The 23,937-nt window shown below is 40.0% G+C and overlaps 1 protein-coding gene across 3 annotated transcripts in view; it reads left to right on the top strand.

Annotated features, from left to right (window-relative positions):
* GCC2 (GRIP and coiled-coil domain containing 2) overlaps window positions 1-23,937 on the top strand; it is a 59,575-nt gene that overhangs the window by 3,660 nt on the left and 31,978 nt on the right. For 2 of the 3 annotated variants that reach the window (XM_025213556.1, XM_006031884.3), the window contains 14 exons: window positions 1,950-2,012; window positions 2,723-2,807; window positions 4,650-4,717; window positions 6,134-6,238; window positions 7,066-9,564; window positions 10,146-10,215; window positions 11,558-11,658; window positions 11,745-11,843; window positions 13,734-13,853; window positions 16,886-17,050; window positions 17,484-17,588; window positions 19,552-19,714; window positions 20,297-20,397; window positions 20,531-20,608. In XM_025213556.1, coding sequence (XP_025069341.1) covers window positions 1,950-2,012; window positions 2,723-2,807; window positions 4,650-4,717; window positions 6,134-6,238; window positions 7,066-9,564; window positions 10,146-10,215; window positions 11,558-11,658; window positions 11,745-11,843; window positions 13,734-13,853; window positions 16,886-17,050; window positions 17,484-17,588; window positions 19,552-19,714; window positions 20,297-20,397; window positions 20,531-20,608 — 3,822 coding nt within the window. Of the gene's footprint in view, window positions 1-1,018; window positions 1,096-1,949; window positions 2,013-2,722; window positions 2,808-4,649; window positions 4,718-6,133; window positions 6,239-7,065; window positions 9,565-10,145; window positions 10,216-11,557; window positions 11,659-11,744; window positions 11,844-13,733; window positions 13,854-16,885; window positions 17,051-17,483; window positions 17,589-19,551; window positions 19,715-20,296; window positions 20,398-20,530; window positions 20,609-23,937 lie in introns of those variants that run through there. The other variant, XM_025213557.1, reaches the window with a different exon arrangement.

Here is a 23,937-nt window from a genome sequence, read left to right on the forward strand (position 1 = left end):
GAATGCCAAAGCATAGTTGGAGTTGCAGTTAATAAGGGACATGAAGGGCAACAAGAAGAGTTTCTACAACTATGTTAGTAACAAGAGGAAGATCAGGGAAAGTGTGGGTCCCTTACTGAATGGGGGAGGCAGCCTACTGACAGATGATGCAGAAAAGGCTGAAGTGCTCAATGCCTTTTTCACCTCAGTCTTCACAGGCAAGTTCAGCTCCCAGACTACTGCACCTGGCAGCACCATTTGGGGAAAAGATAAGTAGTCATCAGTGGCAAAAAAACAAGTTAGGGACTATTTAGAAAAGCTGGACGTGCATATGCTTTTTGAGGTGTGGGGCCAGAATAGGGCATAGAATTCAAGGTGTGGGTGCCCCATGGATTTATAAAGGGGCATAACAATACTTTATGTTTTGTTAGTTGCTAAGGAGAAATGGCAGCAGTGTGGATGCAGCTTCCAGCTGCTTGGCCCTTGTGTGGCTCCCCACTGTTTGTAAGCTGTGCCTGTGCTGCAGCCAGGAAGCAAGAAGCAGCAGTGATGTAGGCACAGCTCCAAGCTGCTTGGTCCCAGTGCAGATGCAATTTGAAAAGATGCAACGAAAATTCCAAAGGAAGTTTCAAATCACTTACCCATTCATTTCAAATAGAAAATATAATTCGGTTGCAATACATATACTTTCTAGCTGTATTTGTTAAATTCTGAAATTGTATTTCAGAATGTCTGACAGCTCACTAGAACTTCCTTGAAAACTATTTAGATCAGACCTACTGATGTCAAAAACACTGCACAGGATTGTGGCTTTAGAGCAAAAATTTCCTTATTCAATTTGCATTGTAACTACTTAATGCTGCCCGTATTGTAACTGCTTAGTTCTGCCTCCTGATTTTCATAGGCACTAAATACTCTCTTAAAATGTCCAGTATTTAAGTAGTGTAAAATGTGGTTGACTATGCTGAGATTTTGTTTATTGCAATTGCACTATTTATTGCGTACCACAGAAAACTATCTCAGTACTATCCATGGAGATTGGCAGAGTATATATTCCTTGTTATACCTGATCTGATGTATCAAGAGTCTGGTAACCTTTCCAGTGTTGTCACTGTGGTATGTGAGTTATTTCTGTTATATAAGCTAGCCTTTTGAAACGTTTCAGAGGTGCTTCAAAACTGCTTGAAATGTTTCAAAATGTTGTGTCTCCTTTCACATGTGTTTGGTTACATGGAGGTTTGTGGTGTGATTTAGGAAGAGAAGTTGTTGCCTTTGCCTTCGATCTGTATCTGAGCTCATGTTCTGATTTTGGCCTTTTGTCATGAAACTTGCATCAGCTGTTCTAAGTTTCCCACCAGTGATTGCCCCAACTACACAGTATTCCAGATTCAGTTCAAGTTTTCTTTAAATAAAATCAGAGGTTTTCCAATGCAAGTATTCCTATTCCAAGTATTTTCCTATGCCTTTACTTGATTTCTGAATGTATAACAGCACCCACTCTTTGTGCTGTCAGTGCCTGGTGGACATTAGATTTTTCAAAGCCAGCCCAAGAGGTGGTAAACCTGGTTGAATCCTGTTTGGGAAATTCCCTATAAAATCATTGTTCATTTAAATTATTCTCCTCCACTTAAGTTTCCATTTATCTGTATCTTTAAATCCAGATCATTGTCACATTTTAAACATCATTTTAAAACAAAATAAATAGGTTTTGTTTCCATAATAAACAAAACAAAAACATAATATTGACTCTGTGTCATGAAATTTATTATGAAACCATCCAGGTAGGGCTCTCTCTCATCCTATATCTGAACTAATTTCTTATGGGGCTTCTGCCTTTTTGGGTTTTGTTTTTTTTTTTTTCTTTTAAAACAGTACTTCTTGAGCAGTTAATTACTGTCATTTATAACAGATTTAGCTAGTCCCAAGAGTTATATAATAAAAAGGTCCTTTCTGGCATTGTTTTTCTTCAGGTACAAGATGCTGGGCAAGATATGGTGGCTTCCCCCGCTACACCAGGAACAGGCAAATCAAAGGTATGCTTTTTTACAAACATAATTTGTTTGAACAGCAGCAATTTGCATACATACAACCAACAGTAGCCACTACTGCTAGTGGGAAGACTCAGTAGGGACTAATTTAAAGGGTACCTCTGACTAGTCTGTTTTTGCAGAAGTGGAATTACATTATTTAAACTTGGGACCTTGACTGCTGAGGAGGAATTCTTCTGAATTCATTGGCTGTTATCATTACTTGGAGCAAATGTACTAACCTTCTAGTGGCATCCAGTTCAAACAATGAGCATTTTATTTCCTTATATACACTCATATCTCTATGTAAAAATACTGCCCACTTGTAAAACAGTGTTAAGTCAGCATGCCGGATTCAAGAACATTACACAATTTACATTATGCTCAAAATGCCTCCATTATTTTTAACTTGGCTCATATTCACTTGTCTAAAGAATTTTAACTCACCTTCCCAGAATGATGACCCTTAACTTAAGGCATTGAGGTTTATATTTAGAATGGATATTAACCACTTAAGTCCCTTCTTAAGTTGTAAAAGTATATGTAGACTTAATTTTTTTGACATTGTACAGTTATGTTGTGATACCAGCATAGGGGAAGGCATGTTACTTTTCCTACATTTTAACTTTTTGGAAGTCAGTTAAATTTTCTCTTTGCAGCTTAGTAGTCTTGCAAGTTAGAAATGTAACAAAGCATGCTTTCCCTATGTTTTACAGCTGGACACATTACCCAAAGAAGATCTCATCAAATTTGCAAAGAAGCAAATGATGCTTATACAGAAAGTGAAGTCAAGATGTGCAGGTAACATGGGTTTAGTTGACTGTTCAAGACCTTTTTAGAACCTGAAAAATATTACAGAGTGATGTATTAGCTAAATAATAATATTTTGTGTGACCCTATTAGACACCTGGTTTAGTATCCAAGTGAATACCTAATTTTTCAGTTCCTCATTCCCTCCCATTTTCCTTACTCCTGGGAAAGGTTTGAGGTAGATGTCCCAAAATGGAGGAAAGACAAGAAGCACTGCATTGATTTTATATTTAATATTTAAATATATTTAATTATATTTAAATATAATTAAATATATTTAAATATATTTAATACCCTACCTGAGCAGACAAGGAGGAGCGATGGGACAAAACATTTTGATCAAGTCGGTAATTGAACGGTATCCTGGAGTGGGGCTTATCACTGCATATCTGTTCCTGGTGGTAGTAACAAGCAAGAAAAGGGAGGGTGGAAACTTCTAATAGAAACTGGCAATTGCCAGCTACTCTGAGTCCATGCAATGGATGTTGGGTATCTTCTGCCTTTTGTGATCATTCCATTTTGCTCACAGTTGTTCTCCTGATCCTGGTGGAGGAGTTCTGACAAATACGTACAGGCTGTTTATATTTATTGGCTGTAGTATACTGTAACACAATGGCAGTTATCATTTAGCATAGGATCCAGCTTCTTTGCTTAAGCTGATTTTTCTCACACTAGATGTGTGCACAGTGATTGAATAATAACATGCAAGTGCAATGTCTGGCTTACCACTTTCAGTTTGTATGCTTTCTGTTTTTTCTAGGTGCTAATAGATTTTACTCTATAATTGTTGTACAACCCTACTGCAGAGTATGATAGTATTCTTAAAAAATCATCATACAACCCTATTGCAGAGTATGATAGTATCTTAAAAAATGTGTAGACACATTTTGGGGGCCGATACTGATTCAATTTCCAAAACAGCTGTGTTCAGCTAGTAAGTCTGTTGTGGTGGAAGGGGAAAGGAGGGAGGGAAGGGGCGTGGAGAAGGCAAATCAACGCCCCCCGCAGTGAGGGAGGGAGAGGGGCAGACACTGCCCAGCTGGGCAGGGTGCAGGACAGAGCCACGGCTCGTATGGGGGAGGGGGGCAGGGGCAGCTTCTGCCACTCCGTGCACCCCAGGAAGACACGGCGTGTGCCGCCCGGATCTGCGTGGGGCAGGTGGGCTGCGGGCTGGAGCTGGGGCTGTCGGGCTCTTCTTGGCGGGGGCTGGGTTTGGGGTGAGCGGTGGTGGTGCTGGGAGGGGGCTAAGTTGGGAGGCCTGCAGCCACCCCGAATTTCACCATAGCTTCCCCTCCAGGTGGCAGGCCCAGCCCCCGCAGAGAAGAGCCCAGCGCACCCACAGCGCCAGCCCGCGCACCCCACCCTGTGCAGATCCAGGGGACACCCGGCCAGCGTCCCCCTGGATATGCTCCGGCTCCATCCCATGCCCCACCACATCCCGGCTGCACCTCTAGTAGACACTTAGCTAAGATTGCTTCTTTAAAAAAAAAAAGTCATCAGGCACCATTATGGCTGACTTACCTGAACCTCTTTAAAAATAAATCAGAGATTACTAAATATATTTGTTTTTCTTCTGGCAATCTTGGTATATAAATGGTTTAAAAACTGAAACACCAAGTTTCAGTGCCTTTGTGACATGTACAGAATAACTCACCCAGAAGTTCTTGACTTAAATGGACATCGAGTTGTTTTCAGAAATTTTTAAAATTTGTAGTTGCTATTTTTGCACACTTTTTATGGTGTCAGAAAGGAGCTGATACATTTTTTTTTTTTTTTTTTTAATTCCAAATAATGAATTCAGTGAAACTTGTATACAATTAACTTTTGTTCTAGAATTGGAAAAAGAGGTTGAAGAACTCAAATCAAAGCCAGCTGCTGGAGGAATTGATGATATTATTCAGGTAGGAATATGTGATTGGCTTTTGTAAATTGTGAATTATTTGCATAGCCTTTACATACCATTAAAGCTCCTTATTTGCATCTGTAATGAATATCTAGTAAACCTTTTTATTCTGACTGATTCAGATAAGACCTCATGCCCACAGGACAATTCCTTCATCTGTTAAAATCCTCTTAAAAGTTTCTATAGGAGGGATAATCTAGCTCATGTAATTGCTGCAGATTCATATGCAAATGATGCCGTTGTTTTATGCCATCCAGCAGTTCAGAAAGAAGGCATTTGTTGCAATGAATGTACTTAAAACTCCCACCTTTGAGTTTAGTGATAAATACAGGTAGGTTGTCAAAAACGGTGTAATTTATGTAGCTACCGAAGTGAAAAGTCAATGTAAGAACCTTTAAAGAGTTCAAAATGTGTTTTAATAATTTCATGGGTAAAATTATTTACATGAACCTTACAGCTTTTATTTTCCGGGTATTAAAAATAATAAAGCTTAATGAAACCAGTTTTCCAGTAAACAAATCCATTCTACTTGATAGGTTATCTACATTAGATGTTAACAGTGTGGCTGTTAATATTTTTCATCTGTACTTTCATCTGAAGGTATTTACTCAAATATAAGACAAGGGTTACCCCTCCCCCCATTCAGCATTGGGAATAAAACCCTTTGTCTTGGATTTGAGTACAAGGTGGAGTGAAGGCAGGCAGCTGATGTGGCTCAAGCTCTGCCCTCAACCCAGGGTTGGGGTCAGAGTTGGAGCTGCATCAGCTGCCTGTCTCTCCACCTATCCCCCACAGACTTCGTCCCCTAATGCCTGTGCCCCACAGCTTCTGCTATCCCCTTTTCCCCCCTCTTCCCCAGTCAGTCTCGACTCTGGTCCCATTCTGGCCTAGGGCACAGAGCACAGGGTAGCTCCAGCCACTGCTGCTCTCGTGTCCCCGATGCCAGAGGGTGGGGGCCATAGGCTGCAGGAAGGGAGGCAAGCATTTTTTGGGGGGGGGAAGTGGGTGCAGACACTGAAGAGGGAGGGCAGGTGGCAGGAGGCACAGGCACCACAGTGTGGGGTGCAAGTGCTGGGAGGGTAGGTACCACTCATCTCCACACGACTTTCCCTGCTGCTGGTGCATTCACTGCTGTAGCAGTGCAGGGAGACAAATTTAAGGCGCCCCTCCAGTAGTTAGATCCTAGTCATGGAAAACTGTAATAAATTTATACTTGGGGGGGGATGATCCTAAATTTAAAGCTATCCTGGTATCAGACATTCTTGCATTAGGTATTGTTCTCTTATACAAAAAGGAAGAAAAAAAAAAAGAAACCTTAAAGCCAGTATCTTGCCTAGCAGAGATTGCTGAGACACTTATTTCTACATTGAATAACACCTCTTCACACCAGTATTTATTTTTGTCTCAAAATTAGGCTCTCACAGAAAGACTGGATGTTGTTCTTTTGGAAAAAGCTGAAAGCCAGCAGCAGTGTCTTGCTCTGAAAAAAGAAAGTGCCCAAAGAAAACAAGAAGCAGAGGTAATCAAATAAGTAGAAATCATTTTGCTTAAAAGAAAAGTGTGTCAGTAGTTGTATTGTTTCTTTGTGTTAAGTGCTAACTAATACCAGTATTTAATATTAGGAAGCAATAGTATGATTCACTTTCCTTTAATCCCTTTTTTCATTGGCTTATGTCCATAAATAATATTCAAGTTTACATATGTCTAAGAGTAATTAGCCATGTGGACTTGTTAAGTTGTTATAGTATTTATTTACAGTATTGAAAGGACTGGCACAAGGGTCAAATCTTCCAGAAACACAGAAAGAATCAATAGGTAACAGATCTTGAAATATCCTGTCAGCTGTCCCCTCTGCTTTTGCAAGCACTGTTAGTTGCATTCTAGCCATTGACCGTGATTCATTCAGCAAACTTTATATTCTTAATGTTTATGTGTCCCCATTTATCTGTACAACTAAAAATTAAAAAATAGACCCTTAGATGTCACTTGTTGCAAGTTTAAGATGTTAATATGTTTCATGTTGTAAGAATAAATGTAATAGGTTACATCTTGTTCTGGTACAGTAATTGCTATCAAGGGCTTATCTCCAAATTCTTTCCAGATTTCCTTGGCCATACATAAAGGATGTGGAGATCAGAGTCGCCAAGTTCACAGTTGTTTGAATTAATAATTTATATTTTTATAATTTTTATTCAATTTATTGTTAAACTTCCACTCGGCTATTTACAAATAACATGAGTCCAAATGCTCTTTTTTATAGACTTTTTTAAGTGAGACTATAATGTGCGCTAATATTGTTGTATATTTCCCATATCTAAATCTGTCTGTGTTTAATGTTTTTTTCAGACTGCTGTAACAAAGATAGAAGAACTGCAGAAGCAATTAGAAGAGTCAAGTGCTGATTACTTGAAAGAAATTGAAGCCCTTAAAACAGAAATAGCGAGATCACAGTTCATATATAATGAAGACCTGACCAGACTACAGAAGGAACTGGAAGAAGAAACAAAGAAATGGAAAGGGCTTATGCAACAGCTTGAACTTTATCATAACCAGGAAGAAGAAATGAAAAAACTACAAGAAGAGGTCCAGCAAATTAAGCCTGTATATGAGAAACAGATTTTGCATCTAAACAAAGAGTTGGAAGCTATCAGTGATAATAAAAATAAAGAAATCGCATGTTTGCAAGAAGCTATCAGAAGTCATTCTCAGCATTCCCATAGTGAAATAAATAACTTACAGGAAGACCTTATACAATTAAAAAATGCACACCGGGAAGAGGTGTCAGAGTTGATGCTTCAGCTTGAAACCTCTGCTAAAGAAAATGAAGAAAAGCTAAAACAGATAGATAAGCTAACACAAGATTTGGCAGAACAATTTTTGATAAAAGAGAAGAGCGTAAGGGATGATCTACGTTGTAGTAACGAGGAGTCTGTGTGTGACCAAGAACACCAAAGAGAAGCTCTAAGTAAAAATAAAGAGAACCAAATTAATGTTATAGATACACAAGGGGACCTGTGTGCAGAAACACAAATGGAAGAAAATGTGAGTTGTTTAGAACGTACCTTGAAAGAACTGGAATCTCAACATAGTATATTAAAAGATGAACTAACCTATATGAGTAATGTTAAATTAAAACTGGAAGCGGAAATCCAGCACACACAGGATGAGTACTTTCATGAGCGAGAAGACTTGGAATTTAAAATTAATGAACTGCAGCTTGCTAAGGAAGACTATTGTGGTTTAATTGAAAAACTAAAATCTGAGCTCCAAGCAACAAAACACCAATATGAAATCATTGTAAAAGAACATAATTTAGAAATTCAGAGTCTGAGAGACCAACATATGAGAGACATGTCTATACTAAAGGAAACTTTATTATCAAGTTCAGAAAAAGAAAATATGGCATTAGTTTTTGAAATACAAGATCTTAAGGAACAATATCAAAAGCTCATGCAGGAGAAAGAAGAAGCCGTGTCCAATTATGAGAGCTTGAGGGAAACGCTGGAAACTCTACAAACAGAATTGGGGGAATCTGCTGGAAAAATCAGCCAGGAGTTTGAGACAATGAGACAACAACAAGCTTCTGATGTCAGTGAGCTACAACAAAAACTCAGAGCTGCTTTCAATGAGAAGGATGTTCTTCTTGAAACTGTGAATCGTCTCCAGGAGGAGGCAGAAAAATTATCGTCAAAACAAACAGAAGTGGAAGAATTTAAGAATAAAATAATCTTGCTTCAAGAGGAGAATGAGTCAGTGATGACCTGTCTCCATCAAAAACAGGATGCAGTAAAAGAACTGGAAGAAAAGTTGATTGTTCTTGACTCTCAGAAAGATGGTATCTTAAATCAAGTGAAGAACTCTGTTGAAGAGATTGAAAACCTTCAAGAAGCATGCAAGAAAGAACAAGAAAGAGTTCTGGAACTTCAACAACAAGCAAAAGTTGTTAACCAGTGTAACAGTGAACTGAGAAAAAAGGTAGAGGAATTAACGGAGAGCCTAAATGTAGCTTTAATAGAGAAAAATGAGAATAACCACAAGTTAGAGCAATTGGAGGGAAAAACTGAAGCTCTTTTGCTTGACAACAAGAGTCTCTTATCTCAAGCAAGTAGTCTTCAGGAGGAAAATATGCAAATCAGTAAAGAAAAAGACAGATTAACTAGAGACCTAGAAAAAATTACATCTGAGAAGGAGGGTTGGTCGGTATTTAAAGAACAAGTGGAAAGTTTAGAAAAGGAACTACAAAAAGCTGTCAATGAAAAAGATTGCTTAATTGCACTACTTGAAAGTGAAGAAACACATAAATCCCTTGCCAGAACTCAGCTACACACTCTGTTTGAGCAATTGGGGTCCAAATTTTCAGATCACGATAAAGAATGTGATGCTGTTAATTTATTACAAATTGCAAATGAATACTTGGTGAAAATGAAAGAGGAAGAAAAGAGCCTGGCTTTACAAAAGGATGAAAAAATTCTTCATTTGCAGCAGGAGATAGGGAGGCTTCAGGAAGAAAATGAGGCTCAGTATTCAGAACATAGGTCTCTTCTTCAAGATTTTGAAAAAGAAAAAGGTCTCTTAAAAGAAGAACTGGAAGGAGCTTTGTCAGAAAAAGAAGCACTTCAGCTGGACATCCAGGAGTTAGAGAGAGCCAGTGAGAAAGCAAGGAATGAAAACCAAGATCTTCGAGTTCACACTGAAGAGATCTTTCAAAAACTTGCTAGTTATGAAAATCAAATCCAAGAGCAGCAGAAGGACTCTAGTACAAAAGATCAAGAAAACTTAAATCTCACTCTAGAAAAAAGAGACATTGAACTCAAAAGCGTGAAAGCGGAACTGGACTCTCTCAAGGTTATATTTTTGTTATTGAAGTATGCAGACTAAACTTCTAAAGCCTTATTCAGTAGAATGACTGATTGTTTATTACCCGGAGGGATGGAAGAAATTATCTAATAGAAAGGTTATCTATTCCATCTCTATGATTCTGACTCTTTATCTTAAATGAACAAAACTTAAGGTTTGTGTTAGATCAGTTATTTCCCCTGCTCTGTTTACAATAGCTTCCAGTGCTGCCACAAACTTCCTTATATCCAAAGTTGGTTAGTGTCTGATACTGACTGAGGAACAACAGCTGCACAGAATTACTTGAGCCCTCTTTACTTGTTCTTGACAGAATTGGATGGAAAAGAGCTGTTGCAAGGATGATTTCTCCTTCCTTTAAAGTTTTGTGGGGGGTTTTTTTGTTTTGTTTTGTTTTGTTTTGTTTGTAATGATTGAGGAAACACATTTTTGTTGTTGTTCACTTAAAAATCGACCAGATTTTGGCTTTAACTGTATTTTTAATTGGCTGCTTAATGTCTTGCTGAGAAATAGCAGACACCACAAATACTTGTATGCCTGTAATATATCATTTACCTCTGTTTATGATGCAGGACTTAATGGAGAAGTTGACTACGAAAAATGACCAACAGTCTTCAGTAGCAGAGCTTCAAGAAAAAATTGGTACAACTTTATGGCCTTCGATTTAATCCATTTTAATTTTTAAACTTACTTAAAAATCTTGCCTCCTTTTCCTCTGTCAACACAATTCATCTTTCATCTTTAACTTGTTTATGGAAGTAAACAGATGCTTTCTTTATATCCAAAAATAAGGTTAAAGAATGCTGATGTCTGTTACCAATATCAGTACTTTTTCTAAAATACCCATTTTCTTTATATCACTAGTTATGCATGACTGACTACAGCTTGCATAACTCTACAATTCATGAGGGAGGATCTACTACTATTATGAACTGGTAACCTTTATAGTACCACTGAGCAATTTACTTCTAGATGTTTTTAAAAAGTAAAGCTAGGCTCCCAGGGCATTCTAATAGCCTTGTAGTAAAAGACTAGACCTAGGTGGAAATGAAACCTATTGAGTTTCACTGGAGGGTTGTAACCTAAATGGTAGGTTCCTTATGGAATATTTTAGAATCTAAAGTATTTATAATAGAAGTTCTTTTTAGTTTACTGTCTCTTCCATTTAGAAATAAGCAAAATGGCCATATACATTGATGGCTAGTAAAATTCTATTAGCAAATCACTTATACATATCAGGGAGCAGACAAAGCATTAAAAAAAATCAGCAAATGTTAGTGGCTGGCTTCATTGCTTACAAGGTATTATTCTATTCTGGAGTCTTGGGTTTCATTTACCCTCCTAGTTTTAATTGCTGTGGATGCCATTTGATCATATAAAGCCTAGAGGTAATTGCCTCTGGCCAAGCACCCTTTTGTTCCCTTTTCTTAAACTGGGAAATAGTCATACAGTTTGGAGTCCTTAGAACTGATTCAAGAAAAGCCACCACACCCTTACTGTAGAAATATGCATTGGAAATGACCAAGGCAATTATCCTAAGATGGTTGAGAAGATGTGATACCAAATTGAAAAAAAAGTGCATTACAGAACGAGGTGAGAGCATGAGTTTTGGCTTTCAAACAAAGCTTTCAAGAGCTTGATTGAATGAAGTGTTTGAGGGTATGTCTATCACAAGGCAGTGCTGTGCAGAAATACCCAGACCAACTCTGCAAAACAGCTATATTAGCACAGTGTTGCAGTGAGCTGTTAAGCCGTACTCCTTGTTAGCCTAAACAGCACTGTGCTATTGTTCTAGAGTTACTGTACACACAGAGCTAACTTGAGGTATCTCTGGGTAGTGCTGCCTTGCACTGTATAGACGTACTACAAATGTCTTCCAGTTTTTCGCTAATATTGAATGCTTATTCTTTTTATGAAGGACCTTTTAAATACACATGGGTATTTTATTCTGTTGCTCAGATAAACTGTTTTCTTTGATTTTTAGTGAAGCTGGAAAGGGAATCTACTGAGAGAAAAGAAAAGTTAAACAAAATTAAAATGGTTGCTGTGAAAGCAAAGAAAGAACTAGATTCCAGCAGAAAAGAGGTAACTTGTTGAGACCTTAATTTGAAGAGTTTCCTGATGCACAACAAGGTTCTATTATGACATAATTCTGTATTCTTTATAATAAGGTCCAGGGTCTTAGAGAAGAATTAGAATTGGTACAATCAGAGAAAGATCAGTTATCTGCTTCTATGAAGGATATCATTCAAGGAGCTGAAAGCTATAAGGTAAGTTATACTGTATCTTCAAGAATACAAATTTATCAGAAAATATTCTTTTTGATTATAATACTGTCATCCTAACTCCATTTTCTGTCTAACACTTCTTAATTGTATAATACTCAGACTACCAGTTTTCCATGTGTGATTACAACATTCTTCCCTTGTTTTAAATTGTTGCAATGTGTTGTTCAGTATTGCCCGTTTCATCTGAGAAGTAACTGTTCTTTAGTGATGGGTGAATCTATTCCTGTCAGCTATATAGAATATAAACACGTGTATATACATCTTAATTTTTTACTATATTTCTTACTTGCATGTAGTGTGGTCTTTTTACTGCAGGGCAGCTAAACAATATATATTTTAAAACAGCAAGAGTTTCCATTATAAACTTAAAAAAATATTGACTTTTATATTGAAAAGTTCCATGATCAGTATCTGCCCAGCAAAGATATTTATGTTTTACAAAGAAAGTCTTTTGGCTTAAATTGATCAGCACAAAAAAATTATTATTTGCATGAGAATTATATGTAAAAAGAAAATCCACCCATACCTTTTGAAATGTGGACTTGATGCACATTCTGGACTTGTAAAGTAGTAACGTGGGACATGGATTGTTCAGAAATGTATTTTCTCATTAGGAACCTGAATAGTATCAGTTGACATTCTTTCTAGCACAACCAGAGAGGTCAGCAGAGATAAGTAATATTAGGAACACTTTCATGAGAGAAATTCTTTCCTGGAAACATAACTAAATTAAATCCTCTCTAAAATTTGCCTTTAACATCATCAACATTTCTAATAAAATATTGATATAATAGAGTTATTTTTTTAAAGTTCTAGGAGTCAATGTCAGCAAAAATGGGAATTCTTTTCTCACCCAGTCAATCTGAAATGTAAATTTCAAGGTTACTTAGAACCTTTGGATTCTGGTGTTAGGCTTAGCCAAAGAAAACAAGGCTTTAAATGTGGAAAGGCCTCGTGCTAATGCAGTTAATTTAAGGTTCCAACTGTGTGTCTTTGCCCCCATGGCCAAAAGAAAACAAGTTCTCTTAGTGACCTGCCATTTAAGAAGGATGCATGAAGTTACATTCAAAACATATTTTATGTAACAGACAGTTACATACTCCAAAAACAGACCTCACCTCAGTCAAATCCTTCAGTTGTACACATCACTAAGTAAAACAGCATAAATCTACCAAGGAAAACTTTATCCAAGTTTGTTTCTGCCAGAACCTTGAATGGAAACACAACTTTGATTTACCATTAGTATTTCTCGGTTCATCTACACGTGTGCTTAACTGCGCACTAGACTAATTTACTTCAGTGTAAAGTGTCACAGCCTACACGTGATGCTATTAGACAGCAACAACCTTATTTTCATTGCTGTGAGAGAGTACTGTCCCTGGCAGTATTATCTGATGGGGAAGAAAATAACTTAACCTAAACACACATGTAAATGCTGACCCAGGTGTAAATTGAACCCAGGCAGCAGGGTGCCGGACCCCTCCTGCCACCTAGTCACACAACTCTGTTCTTTGGGCACTCTTGTGCCTCAACTGGCCCCTCTGCTGCCCAACACTGCAGCCAGGAGCCCAGGGTTGACTCCCTGAGCCTGCTACCAGCCCAGGGCTGCTCTGCCCCGGCTCAAACTCTTGCGGTCCCAGGTGCATGTATAGATGCTGTGCCTGGGAGCTGTTAACTCTGGTGCAAACTGTGCCAAAGTTAATCATGGTGCATTAATTGAACGTGTAGATGCACCCTCTGATAGCACAATAAGAGATGCAAGATACTAAACAGCAAAAAGTAAAAGTGTAGTTTACACTTCTTTATTACAAGTGAGTCATGGATTTCCATGTTTTTAACAACATTTCAAGTGTTTTTTTTATATGTTTCGAGAATCTCCTATTGGAATATGATAAGCAAGCAGAACAATTGGATTTTGAAAAGGATCGAGCAAATAACCTTGAACGTCAGATAGATGACATTACAAAACAATTCCAAACATCCGCTCAGCAGGTAAATTATATTGTACTTCAGCAGTTAATGGTTGCAACAAATGGAGTTGATCTTGTGTCACCAGTTTAATACAGCGGTGCTTATGTTAATTATCCCCCTAATTTTCATAATCCTGCCTCTGCTTTCGATAGTTTTGCTCAAAAGTTGTTTTTAACGAGATAGATGTTATGCTATTTGCAATATTTGGATTGGGAAAATAATTAAAATAACAGGAATAAGAATAGTGTCTGGATATCTCTGAGTCTCAAATATCTAGTGTTCTGGAATGTGCGGTAGTTGTCATAGCCCAGAATTGCAGAAACTTGAAATTAAGTGCATTTGGGCAGACAGAAAGTAATGCTATTCCACACTGACTGCAGTCATAAGTTTAAAGTCCTCTATAATAGATTAGTGGTAGGGCTGTGCGAAGTGGCTATTTCGTTTCCGTTCTGGATTCGGCTGTTTCAGAGGAACAGTGATTCATTTCAGATCACTGTTCCGTTTCGATTTGGCTGAATCTGTTTTGGAATTTCGAGGCTGTTTCAGTGCTGATTCGGAGATTCGGTTCAGCCATGGAAAGGGAGGTGCAGCCGGGCGGCTGCAGGTTCTCCCGCAACTCCTTCGGCTGTGCCTGCCTTTCCCCAGGTGGGGGGAGCCACAGGAGAAGCCCCCATGGCTGTCTTGCCCACCACCACCTCTTTCCCGGCACTTAAAAAAAAATTAAAAGCCCCACACTCACTGGCTGCAGCAGCAGCGATCGGGGCCTCTGGGGGCTCATGGCAGAGCCATAGCGGGGGGCAGCCAGGATTGCCCCCACCTCCGCCTGGCATGTGCACAGTAGCTGCCCCATGGTGCAGGTGCAGCGCGGCTTGGTATGGTGCTGCACACTGTCTGGGAGCTGAAGCCATTGGGGTTGAGCGTTGTGGGCTCCAGCTTACAGGTAGAGCCACCCCAGCTCCCAAACAACATCTGGCACCCTGCCGAGCCATGCTGCACCCACATGATGCGACAGCTACCATGCGGGTGCCAAGCCGGGGGGGGGAGGGCGGCACGGTCCGCACTGTCCCCCCACTGCTTCGTGCTGCCACAAGCCCTCAAAGGCCCTGGTCGCCGCTGCTCCAGCCAGTAACTGCAGAGCTTTTTTTTTTTTTTTTTTTTTTCTCTGGGTGCCAAGAGGCTGGGGCCAGGCAGGACAGTCCTGGGGGCTTTTCCTGCAGCTCCGCCAGCTGTGCCTGCCTCTGTCCTGGCGGGGGAAGCCACAGGAGAAGCCCCCATGGTTGCCCCGCCCAGCTCCAGACTCCCAGCACTTTAAAAGGAGCGCTGCGGGGCTGTGCCAGACTCCTCCCGGGGGGGCTAGGCCCCCAGATCCGTGCATGGGATAACAGCAGGCTGCCGTTCCTCCCCCAGAGCACTGGGATTAGAAGGGACCTGAGGGACAGATCACAGACACTGGCCAGCTACAGATGTCAATATCAGAGCAGTTCTTCCCCACCCCTTCCTGCTCCCTCTTTTGAGTTTCTTTTTCCCTGCAAGCCCACCTCCAAAACACCCGAAACCATTTCTGAAATGTTTTATTTCGTTTCAGAGATGTTTTGGAGCCTTCCATTTTGTTTCACGTTTCAGGTGCCAAAACAGGCCGAAACACCTCTGAAGCAAAACGGCCGCCGAAATGTTGCACAGCCCTAATAAGCAGTGCAGATTTGTATCTAGCCTTTATTAATACTGTCCCTCCTTCCTATTGTAGAAGGCTTATAGCAGCTGTCAGCAAGGGTCAAGAGTTTCTTTCTAATGCTTGGTATCAAAACTAGATATTTCAAACTATATACTAGTTCCAAAATTTCAAAAACTTAAAATTATTTGAGTACTGAGTTAGGTTTATGCACACCTCTCCCCCCCCCCCCCCCCCCCCCCCCCCCAACACACACACACACACGCACACTCTCTTTTGGGAGGCACTGAGTGTAACAATATTTTTATAGGCAAATAAAAAAAAAATCTAGAAAATTAGTCTTATAGCTGTTTAAATCTAGTCCCTGGTTGGAATGCTTTGATTTAGGCTGCATGCACACATTCAGATGATGTGGGAGAATGCTCCTGGGTTTGTTCTTTTGGGGAAAAACTTGCCCAAATATGCCTGAGTAGACATAAGAATGCCAAGTCCCTGAAGAGCAGAGAGCTTGCAGTGCTGATGCTGGAAAGCCAGGGTCCCCATGCACACAGCTCTGCATGCTGTGCTGGCTCCCTCAGTTTGCCTGGCAAGAGTTGGCAGGAGTGCACAAGGCAGCCCTGATTGGCTGACCCAGACTGCTCAGACTTAGTCTGTATCTCCCTGTAGCACAGTGTAGGACTGTGAAAGGTGTGTGTTCTGCTCCCTGCTCAGCTGGAGTAGTAGAGCCCAGCCCAAGCAACACATTATCTCCATGAGTGCTTTTTGACCGCCTTTTATTTGATTTTCCTTAACCTAGTCCTGGATTTGCGTAACTCTCAGACAACATAGGAAGCATGTCACTGGCTCAAAACAAACCCGTGTAAATATCTGCCACCCTCATCCAGATGGAAATAAGTTTTTTTTTACCTGTGCTTTAGTATTGCCAGTTTATCCGTTACAGTTAGGTAACACCAGATGATTCTAAGTAACTATTTTCGGTAGAGATTGATGCTGTTAGTTCACAAAATATGGCAGCTGTACTTGAGAGGGGATGTCTGTGTCTCAGCATGATATAATAATTTTAATGACAAACTATTCTTGGAAGGATAGTCATGGTTTTCCAAATTTCTCCATCCCCTTAAAAAGCTACCACATCACTATGACAGCAGATTTTAAAAAATTATGCTCTGGGAGTCCAAACTGTATCACCAATTCTTAAACCAAGTTGTTTCCCAATTTTACTCAAAACTATAGACTTGGTTTTGTCCTCTCATTTATTACCCTCAGGAATACACAGGCTGCCAAGGGGTCGTATGTCCCTTGTTCTTAGTACTGCGTTTATCTCCTACCTGAAAGTGTGTCAAGAATGACTTCAACTCTTATCTTTCTACTGCCATCATTCTAGCAAGACCTGCTGCGCTCTGCTAATGAAGACCTTACGACTCGTATTGAAACTTTACAATCTAATGCCAAGCTTTTAGAAGCACAGATACTGGAAATGCAGAAAGCAAAAGTAAAAGTTGACAAAGAACTAGAAGCTGAAAAACTTCTAAAAGAGCAAAAGATAAAGGTAAAGGATGTGTTTTGGGACCATAAAAAATGGAACATAGAATATTTCCTGAACAAAGTTAAAGAAAGGTTTCGTGAAAGGTTGCAGTGTTGTTTTTTAAAATAATCCAGCTGGTTTAATTTTTGTTCTTTATAGATCAGATCAGATCAGACTAGGATCCGATATCCTATTTTGCCTCACTGTCCTTCTGAAGGGCTACTCTTGCTCCCATTGAAAGAGCTTCAACAAGGCCATCAGTTAGAGCAGAGCAGAACTTTATGGTTTTATGTTAAGTTTAATGCCTCTATACATTTTATAATCTTTATGAGTTTTATGTTGTTAGGATGGATGTCTTTGAAATAACTCTCATCCTTGTAATATGCTGATACAGATTTTGTGCTAACACCACAAAATATAATTCTATGTATAATGGAGAATTTATACTAATTTTCAGGACCACAGCTGTTCTCTAAGAGAACTGGAAGAAGTTCAGATGCACCTTCAGAAGGAAAAGAAACATCTTCAGAAAACTATGCAGGAGCTAGAGCTGGCAAGGAAGGTAGGGTAACATTGCATTACGGTATGTGTTTAGAGCTCCAGTTGTGCTGCATGCTGAATGATAGACCATCCCCACACTGAAGAGCTTAAAAACCATTTGAGGCAAAGGATGTGTGTGTGGAAATTTTTACCCCTTTGTATAGATGGGGAAATACACAAATTATTACTAACCCCTTTCAATTCAGAATACTGTAAACAAAAATGACAAGGTTCCTTGGGTGAATTTGATATCTTTTATTAGACCAACCCAAATGGTTGGAGAATAGTTATTAAGCAAGCTTTCGGGTTCAAAAACCCTTCGTCAGGCTCAGGAAGCTGCAGCAGTTGGTGTGTGCTCTTCCTGGATGGAATGAAAAGTAAACTAGCTAGGGGCTGGGCTGGGCTGGGGAGTCATTTGCCAGGCAGATTGTAATGTATCAAAAATCCAATGTCTATGTTTAGTCCCTGATCTCTAGTATCCAGCAGGTTGATGAAATGGAGCTCATAGGCTCGTCTCTGGGAAGTGTTGTGTAAGTTTCCCTTGAGGATCAGGACTGAGAGATTGGAGAGAGAGTGGCCCTCCTGTGAGAAATGTGCCCCCACCGGTAATTGACTGTTTCTGTCTTTGATGGATTTCCGGTGTGCATTCATTCTGGTGCGCAGTTGTTGTCTGGTCTCTCCTACATATCTTCCATCAGGGCATTTGGTGCATTGGATGAGGTATATTACATTTCTGGAGGTGCAGCTGTAAGATCCTGGGATGCTGATGGCTCTGTTGTGGAGCGTAGTAATAGTGTAGTGTGGGTGTAGTAATAGTGGGGGTGGTGGAGATGTGTTGGCAGGTTTTGCATTTCTTGTCCTGGCACGGTCTGGATCCTTTTGGTGTGTTCTGGGCTTGAGGAAGTTTGCTTCTGGTGATGAGGTTGGCGAGGTTCGGTGCTTGTCTGAAAGCTAGGATGGGTGGCTCTGGGAAGATCTTTTTAAGAATAGGGTCTCTGTCTAATATGGGTTGCAACCTAAACCCCGTGAACAAAAATGGGAATTCCAAGTCTTCTGAATCCCAGTTCCGTGCCTTAATCGCAAGTCTACCCTTGCTTTTTTTGATGGCCAGTCTTTTCAAAATGATGTGCAGAAAAACTATTAAAATGGTCGCCATTAGTTGTTTCCATTCTTTACTTTTGGCTAAGAGGTTATTGTTGGTGTCTGAGGCCTCAGGGAGGCACTGCATTTCTGGCACTACAAATGCCCTTGTAGCACTACAAAAGTCAAGGGGACAGATGTGTGTGTCCACTGCAGTGCTATAAAAATGGTGCCAGCACTACAGAAATGTTCTTATTTGAAAAAGAAACTTTTCTGTAGCACTGTTTTGTAGTACCAGATGTGCACCTCTCTTAGTCTCCCAACATTCCAGTGCTCTGCTCACCAGCTGCCCCCAGGGCAGCAGCTGGCTCCCTGACAGCCTGATAGGAGTAGAGCTGGAGCCTTACTCGCTGTCACAGCCCATTGCTGACCCAGGGAAGCAGCATTTCTGCCTGGGAACTGGTGTTGCTCCCCAGTGGTAGAGGGAGTTGCAGCTGCTGTAAGGATATTGGATGCCCCAGCAGTGTCAGAGAAATTTGCTGCTGCTGCCCCGAAGGCAGCTTGTGCCCCAGGAGCAGCTTTGTGGAGTGCCTTTGTGGCAATGTTGTAATGTTCCAACTAGGAGGGTTGAACATGTGTATGTTCCCCATTTTCCCCATAGCACTTTATTTTCATAGTGCTACAAAATGTTGTTGAACTTAATGTACTACAATGAGTGTCTGTCCATGGCATCAAAATCTTGATTTGTGAGTACAGGTTCTAGCTGGGGGTGGCAGTAGATAAATAATAATGAACAGCAATTCATCATTGCATCATCCAGCAGTAAATGTGTGTGTATCTTTAAATTAGTTGAATAATCTTAAACTGTAGTTTTCTAAGCAATTTCTTAAATCTAAAACCTACAGGATGCACAGAAGAGCACATTGATGGACATGGAAATAGCTGATTATGAGCGATTTGTGAAAGAACTTAATCAAAAGATTACAGATAAAAATAGCAGAATTGAAGACCTTGAGCAAGAGATCAAGATTCAGAAGCAGAAGCAAGAAACCCTGCAGGAAGAAATAAGTGAGTAAAATTGTAATGCTTGATATTCATGTATACAACCAGACATCTCGGATCTAAGACAGGCGAGCAAACAGCTTTTAAAACAGCTTTTCTGTACATCTTGACATTCTCAGTAGCATCCACAGTAGACGAGAGAGAGGCTGCCAAAAATAGTGGGAAGATGACTTGTCAACATTCCATTCTTATATTAAATTAGGTAGTCATGTTCATCTGCCGCTTGTTTGCTAAGAGCTACACTAATAGGGAATACCTTAGTGAGCAAACTGCATTTCTTACATAACTAACTTAAGCCTACTGCTGCCGCGTAATATTTCTGTACTCTCTTTATGGAGCTGTGAGAGTCAGAAGACTGCTGGTAGAATCACAGCACATGTAAGAATTAACAAATAATGATGTGTTTAAAATATTTCATTGCTTGCCATAGATTTACGTTTAGCTCATCTATCTGCAGCGATTGACCTTGCGAACAAGCAGGTTAACTTAACTCTTTTGGGAAGCTTTGATGTAATTTTCCCATTTTATAATAAAAGTGGCCTGTAGAACCTTTTATCCCTTCTCCTCACCTCTTTTTCTTTGCATTAGAGTCCCTTCAGTCATCTGTGCAGCAGTATGAGGAAAGGAACACCAAGATAAAACAACTACTGGTGAAAACCAAAAAAGAACTAACAGATTCAAAGCTAACTGTAAGTCATGATTTTGCTGCATATGCCACCATATTTAAATCAAATGTTTATAATCTAGTTAGTTACAAGTCTAGTTTCTCGAATTAACAAAAGATAAAGTTTTTAAATTAACCTAGATATTGTTATCTTGCAGGAAAATGAACATCTAATGCTTCAGGCATCATTAAAAGGAGAGCTAGAAGCAAGTCAGCAGCAAGTGGAAGCCTATAAGGTAGGAAACTTTTTATTATTACAAGCTTTCTCACATGAGTTATGAATGCAGCATCAGCTCTGCTATATAGCAAGAAAGACTGTGGGCTACAGAAAAGTAAACATGCTGGTACAGAAGAGAGATACATTCAAGTAAATATGGTAAGATGAGGTTCCCCCCCAATCAGCATGGGGAAAAAAGTTCCTCATCTTATTATTACGTATGAAGCAGAGTGGGGAGCTCTGACTCTGGCCTTGAGGTCTGTCCCTCCCACCCGCCACTTCTCTGCAGCTTTGGCCCCCCACATACCCCCTTCCTTCCCCCTTATTGTCAGGCACAGCTCAGCTCAGGTTGGAGTCTCTTCTGGGCACCAAGCACATGGAAACTCCTTTTCTATCTAGCCGGTCAGCAGCACCAACACTGCTGCATTGTCTGCCTGGCCTATCAGCAATGCCGATGCTGCTGCATGGCCAGGCAAGGGCTGAGCTTCCGCAGTTGGAGCAGCATTTGACAGTAAAGGAGGGGGACAGAGTCAGAGACTGGGGAGTTATTGGGGAAGGGACAGAGACTGGGGGGAAGTTTGGAGGGAAGAGGCAGAGACTGGGGAGCAGGGGAGAAAGAGGCTGGGAGAGAGTTTGGGAGTTGAGGTGGGGAGTTCAGGTGGCAGGGGGGAGGAAGGCTGCATGGGGAGAGAAGTGGGTAGAGCAGAGGACAAGGGGAGCACCTGACCGCCTCCCCCCATCCACTGCTTTCTCTGCTGTAGCAATGCTGGGGGAGGAATTCATACTCCAATGCTTATCTGGAAAATTATAACAGATTTATACATTTTCCATGTATAGAATCTAAATATTGGGGGAGTTGTCTTATATTCAGGGTCATCTTATATTCAAGTAAATACAGTAATTGACTTTTCTGTTGGTTGTCTTTTTTTAGTTCTCACCATCTGCTCCACTTTCTCAAATACTTTATTTAATGTAGTACACTAATATTTCCATGTTTTTAGAGAAACATTTAGTTGATGGTCTTTAAATACCAAGTTAAAGAAAAGGCAGGTCTTCACGTAGAATGTTTCTGTAGCAGGCATTTGTTTTGTTACTCTGGTTCCAAAATATACGTATTGGCTGGTGAATGGATATCACTTCATCTCTGTGTTGTTGCCTGTTCTTTGTGACTGTTGCACAAACAGAATACTTATTGTTGTTATCTGCTAAGATACTTGTTAATTCAAATGGAAGAGGTAAGCATCTGAAGGTTGTTTTATAGCTGTTTTCCAAGTGTGGATACTGACATACAGAAAAATAAAATTAAATATTTGCAAAGTTTGTTTGTTTTGGGTACCGTAATGATTAAGCGCCCGTTTTTAGATTCCTGTGGGTTGAGTACTTTTGGTAGATGCATTGAGAAACTGCAGATTCCCCAAGGAACTCACTTGGAATGAAAACTTAATGCTTATCAGGTCCTGGATGCCTCAAGTCATCATGAGTGATATATGATTGGTAGCCACTTCTGAGAACCTTGGTCTAAGTGACTTACTAGATTCATGCCCAAAGAAGTTTGACATTCAAGCATACAACTCTGTTCTCTTAAATCCAGTTTCCTACCTGTAAGATAATATTCCTCTTCTTTCTGTAGCGCTCTCCTTTGCTGAATGAAAGTAGGGGTCATGTAGAAAATGTAGTGGTCATGTAATTAGAGTGTTAAAATGCATTTGTACAAAGGAGTACAACTTGCAGTAATTTCAAAAGCATTTTCTGGAGGTCACTTTTTCTTTATTCATAGATTCATAGATTTAGTTGAATTCAGTTGCACTTGGCCCATCATCAAAATAATAGGAGATATTTCTTTCTTTATGGATTTTGTTAACTGTTTGAGATTTTTTTTTTAAAAAAAACTCATCTGAAATTTTTCCTCAGATTTTCTCCTTCTGTTTTGAAATTATTTTAAATTTACTCCTTTAATTCTGGTTGAATAGCTTTTTACTCCAATTTCTGATCTCTCCAGCTGCAACCCAAATTGCTCTTAGTTCAGTTGCCTGTTTTTCATCCCTCGGACACAAAAACCCCCCCCAGGGTCTTTATGATTTGGCTTTCATCTGTCACAGTTTTCTCAAAAAATAATACCACTGCCATCCAACTTTAAAATACCCCTCTTCTCCGTGGGATTTACCTGAAGAGGGAAACAGAGAATAAATCTTATTCTGGAATTTACTGTTCTTTTTTGTAACATAAGTTATCGCTGTCATCATTATGGGAAACTACATAGCATATTACTAGAGGTCAAATTATTCTTTCAGTCACCAGTTGATTTATTAGGTAGCCAATCCTGCTAAGTAATAAATGTCATAGTTCTGCAGTGCAGGTCCTTGGTTTGACAAGAACTCTGTCCTAGGCCTCAGTCGCTCAGTTTTCAAATCTCTCCTTCTGAAGCCTTCGCTTCCTTTGAGCAGCCCTAGCATCTCAATGTTACCTTTGCTCTTTCAGTCAAGGGGAATACCTTTTGTTACAGATTCACGAATAGCTCAGTATTTCCTCTCTTCTTTGAAGTTCTAGGTTTTGCTTCATAACCATTTGAGCAAAAGATTATTTTTCACTTTCAGCCACCTGCAGTACAGTTGATATTGTTCTCATGGAGCTGTCCAATAGAACTGTGGTCAGTATCCCTGCTAGGAACTGTGCAGATCTTTAGAGAAAGTTTTAAGTGTAAATTGCAGATCAGTGCCTAGCATCTATCTCTGACGAGCCATTTCTGCGAGCCATTTCTCCTGCTGTAGATAATTCTGCATTTCTGTGGGAGCACCTGCATTGTGACAGTGGCGTGTCCTAACTAGGCTGTTTCAGTACACCATTCCAATTTATTCCTCCAATTAGGTTGCCAATCTGGAAGTATGCTGGTGAAGTGGCTCCTGGGGGGACATTCCTACTGACCATTCTCCAGTGCATCAAAATTGCAGGTCTTGATTGCAGTTGGAGAGAGACTCTCCCAAAGTGGCCTCACCAACTTACCTCCAAGTTGAGATCCTGCCTCTAGGAGCAGAAGGGTATTGAATGCCCATGACTGAACTGACCATATGCACCAATGCAACAGTAACAATACAGCCTTTTAAAGACATTTTGACTGTGGTTTCTAGACCCATACGTTATAGTGTTTTATATCTAGAGATATGGCATATAGTTAAACAGTTCTATATAGTCCTATTGGATTACATCAAGCAAAGAAACAGAAGCTAATAATCATCAGAAGCTCTCAACCCAGGAAGATGTGGATTGGTTCAGAGAACCTTCACAAAGAAATAAAGGGTATGTCATCATCTCTGGAGTGAGTTGCTCTGGAGTAATTACCTCAGTAACTTT

The sequence above is a fragment of the Alligator sinensis genome, unplaced genomic scaffold (genome assembly GCF_000455745.1).
Source record: "Alligator sinensis unplaced genomic scaffold, ASM45574v1 scaffold1232_1, whole genome shotgun sequence".
Classification (NCBI taxonomy): Eukaryota; Metazoa; Chordata; order Crocodylia; family Alligatoridae; genus Alligator; species Alligator sinensis.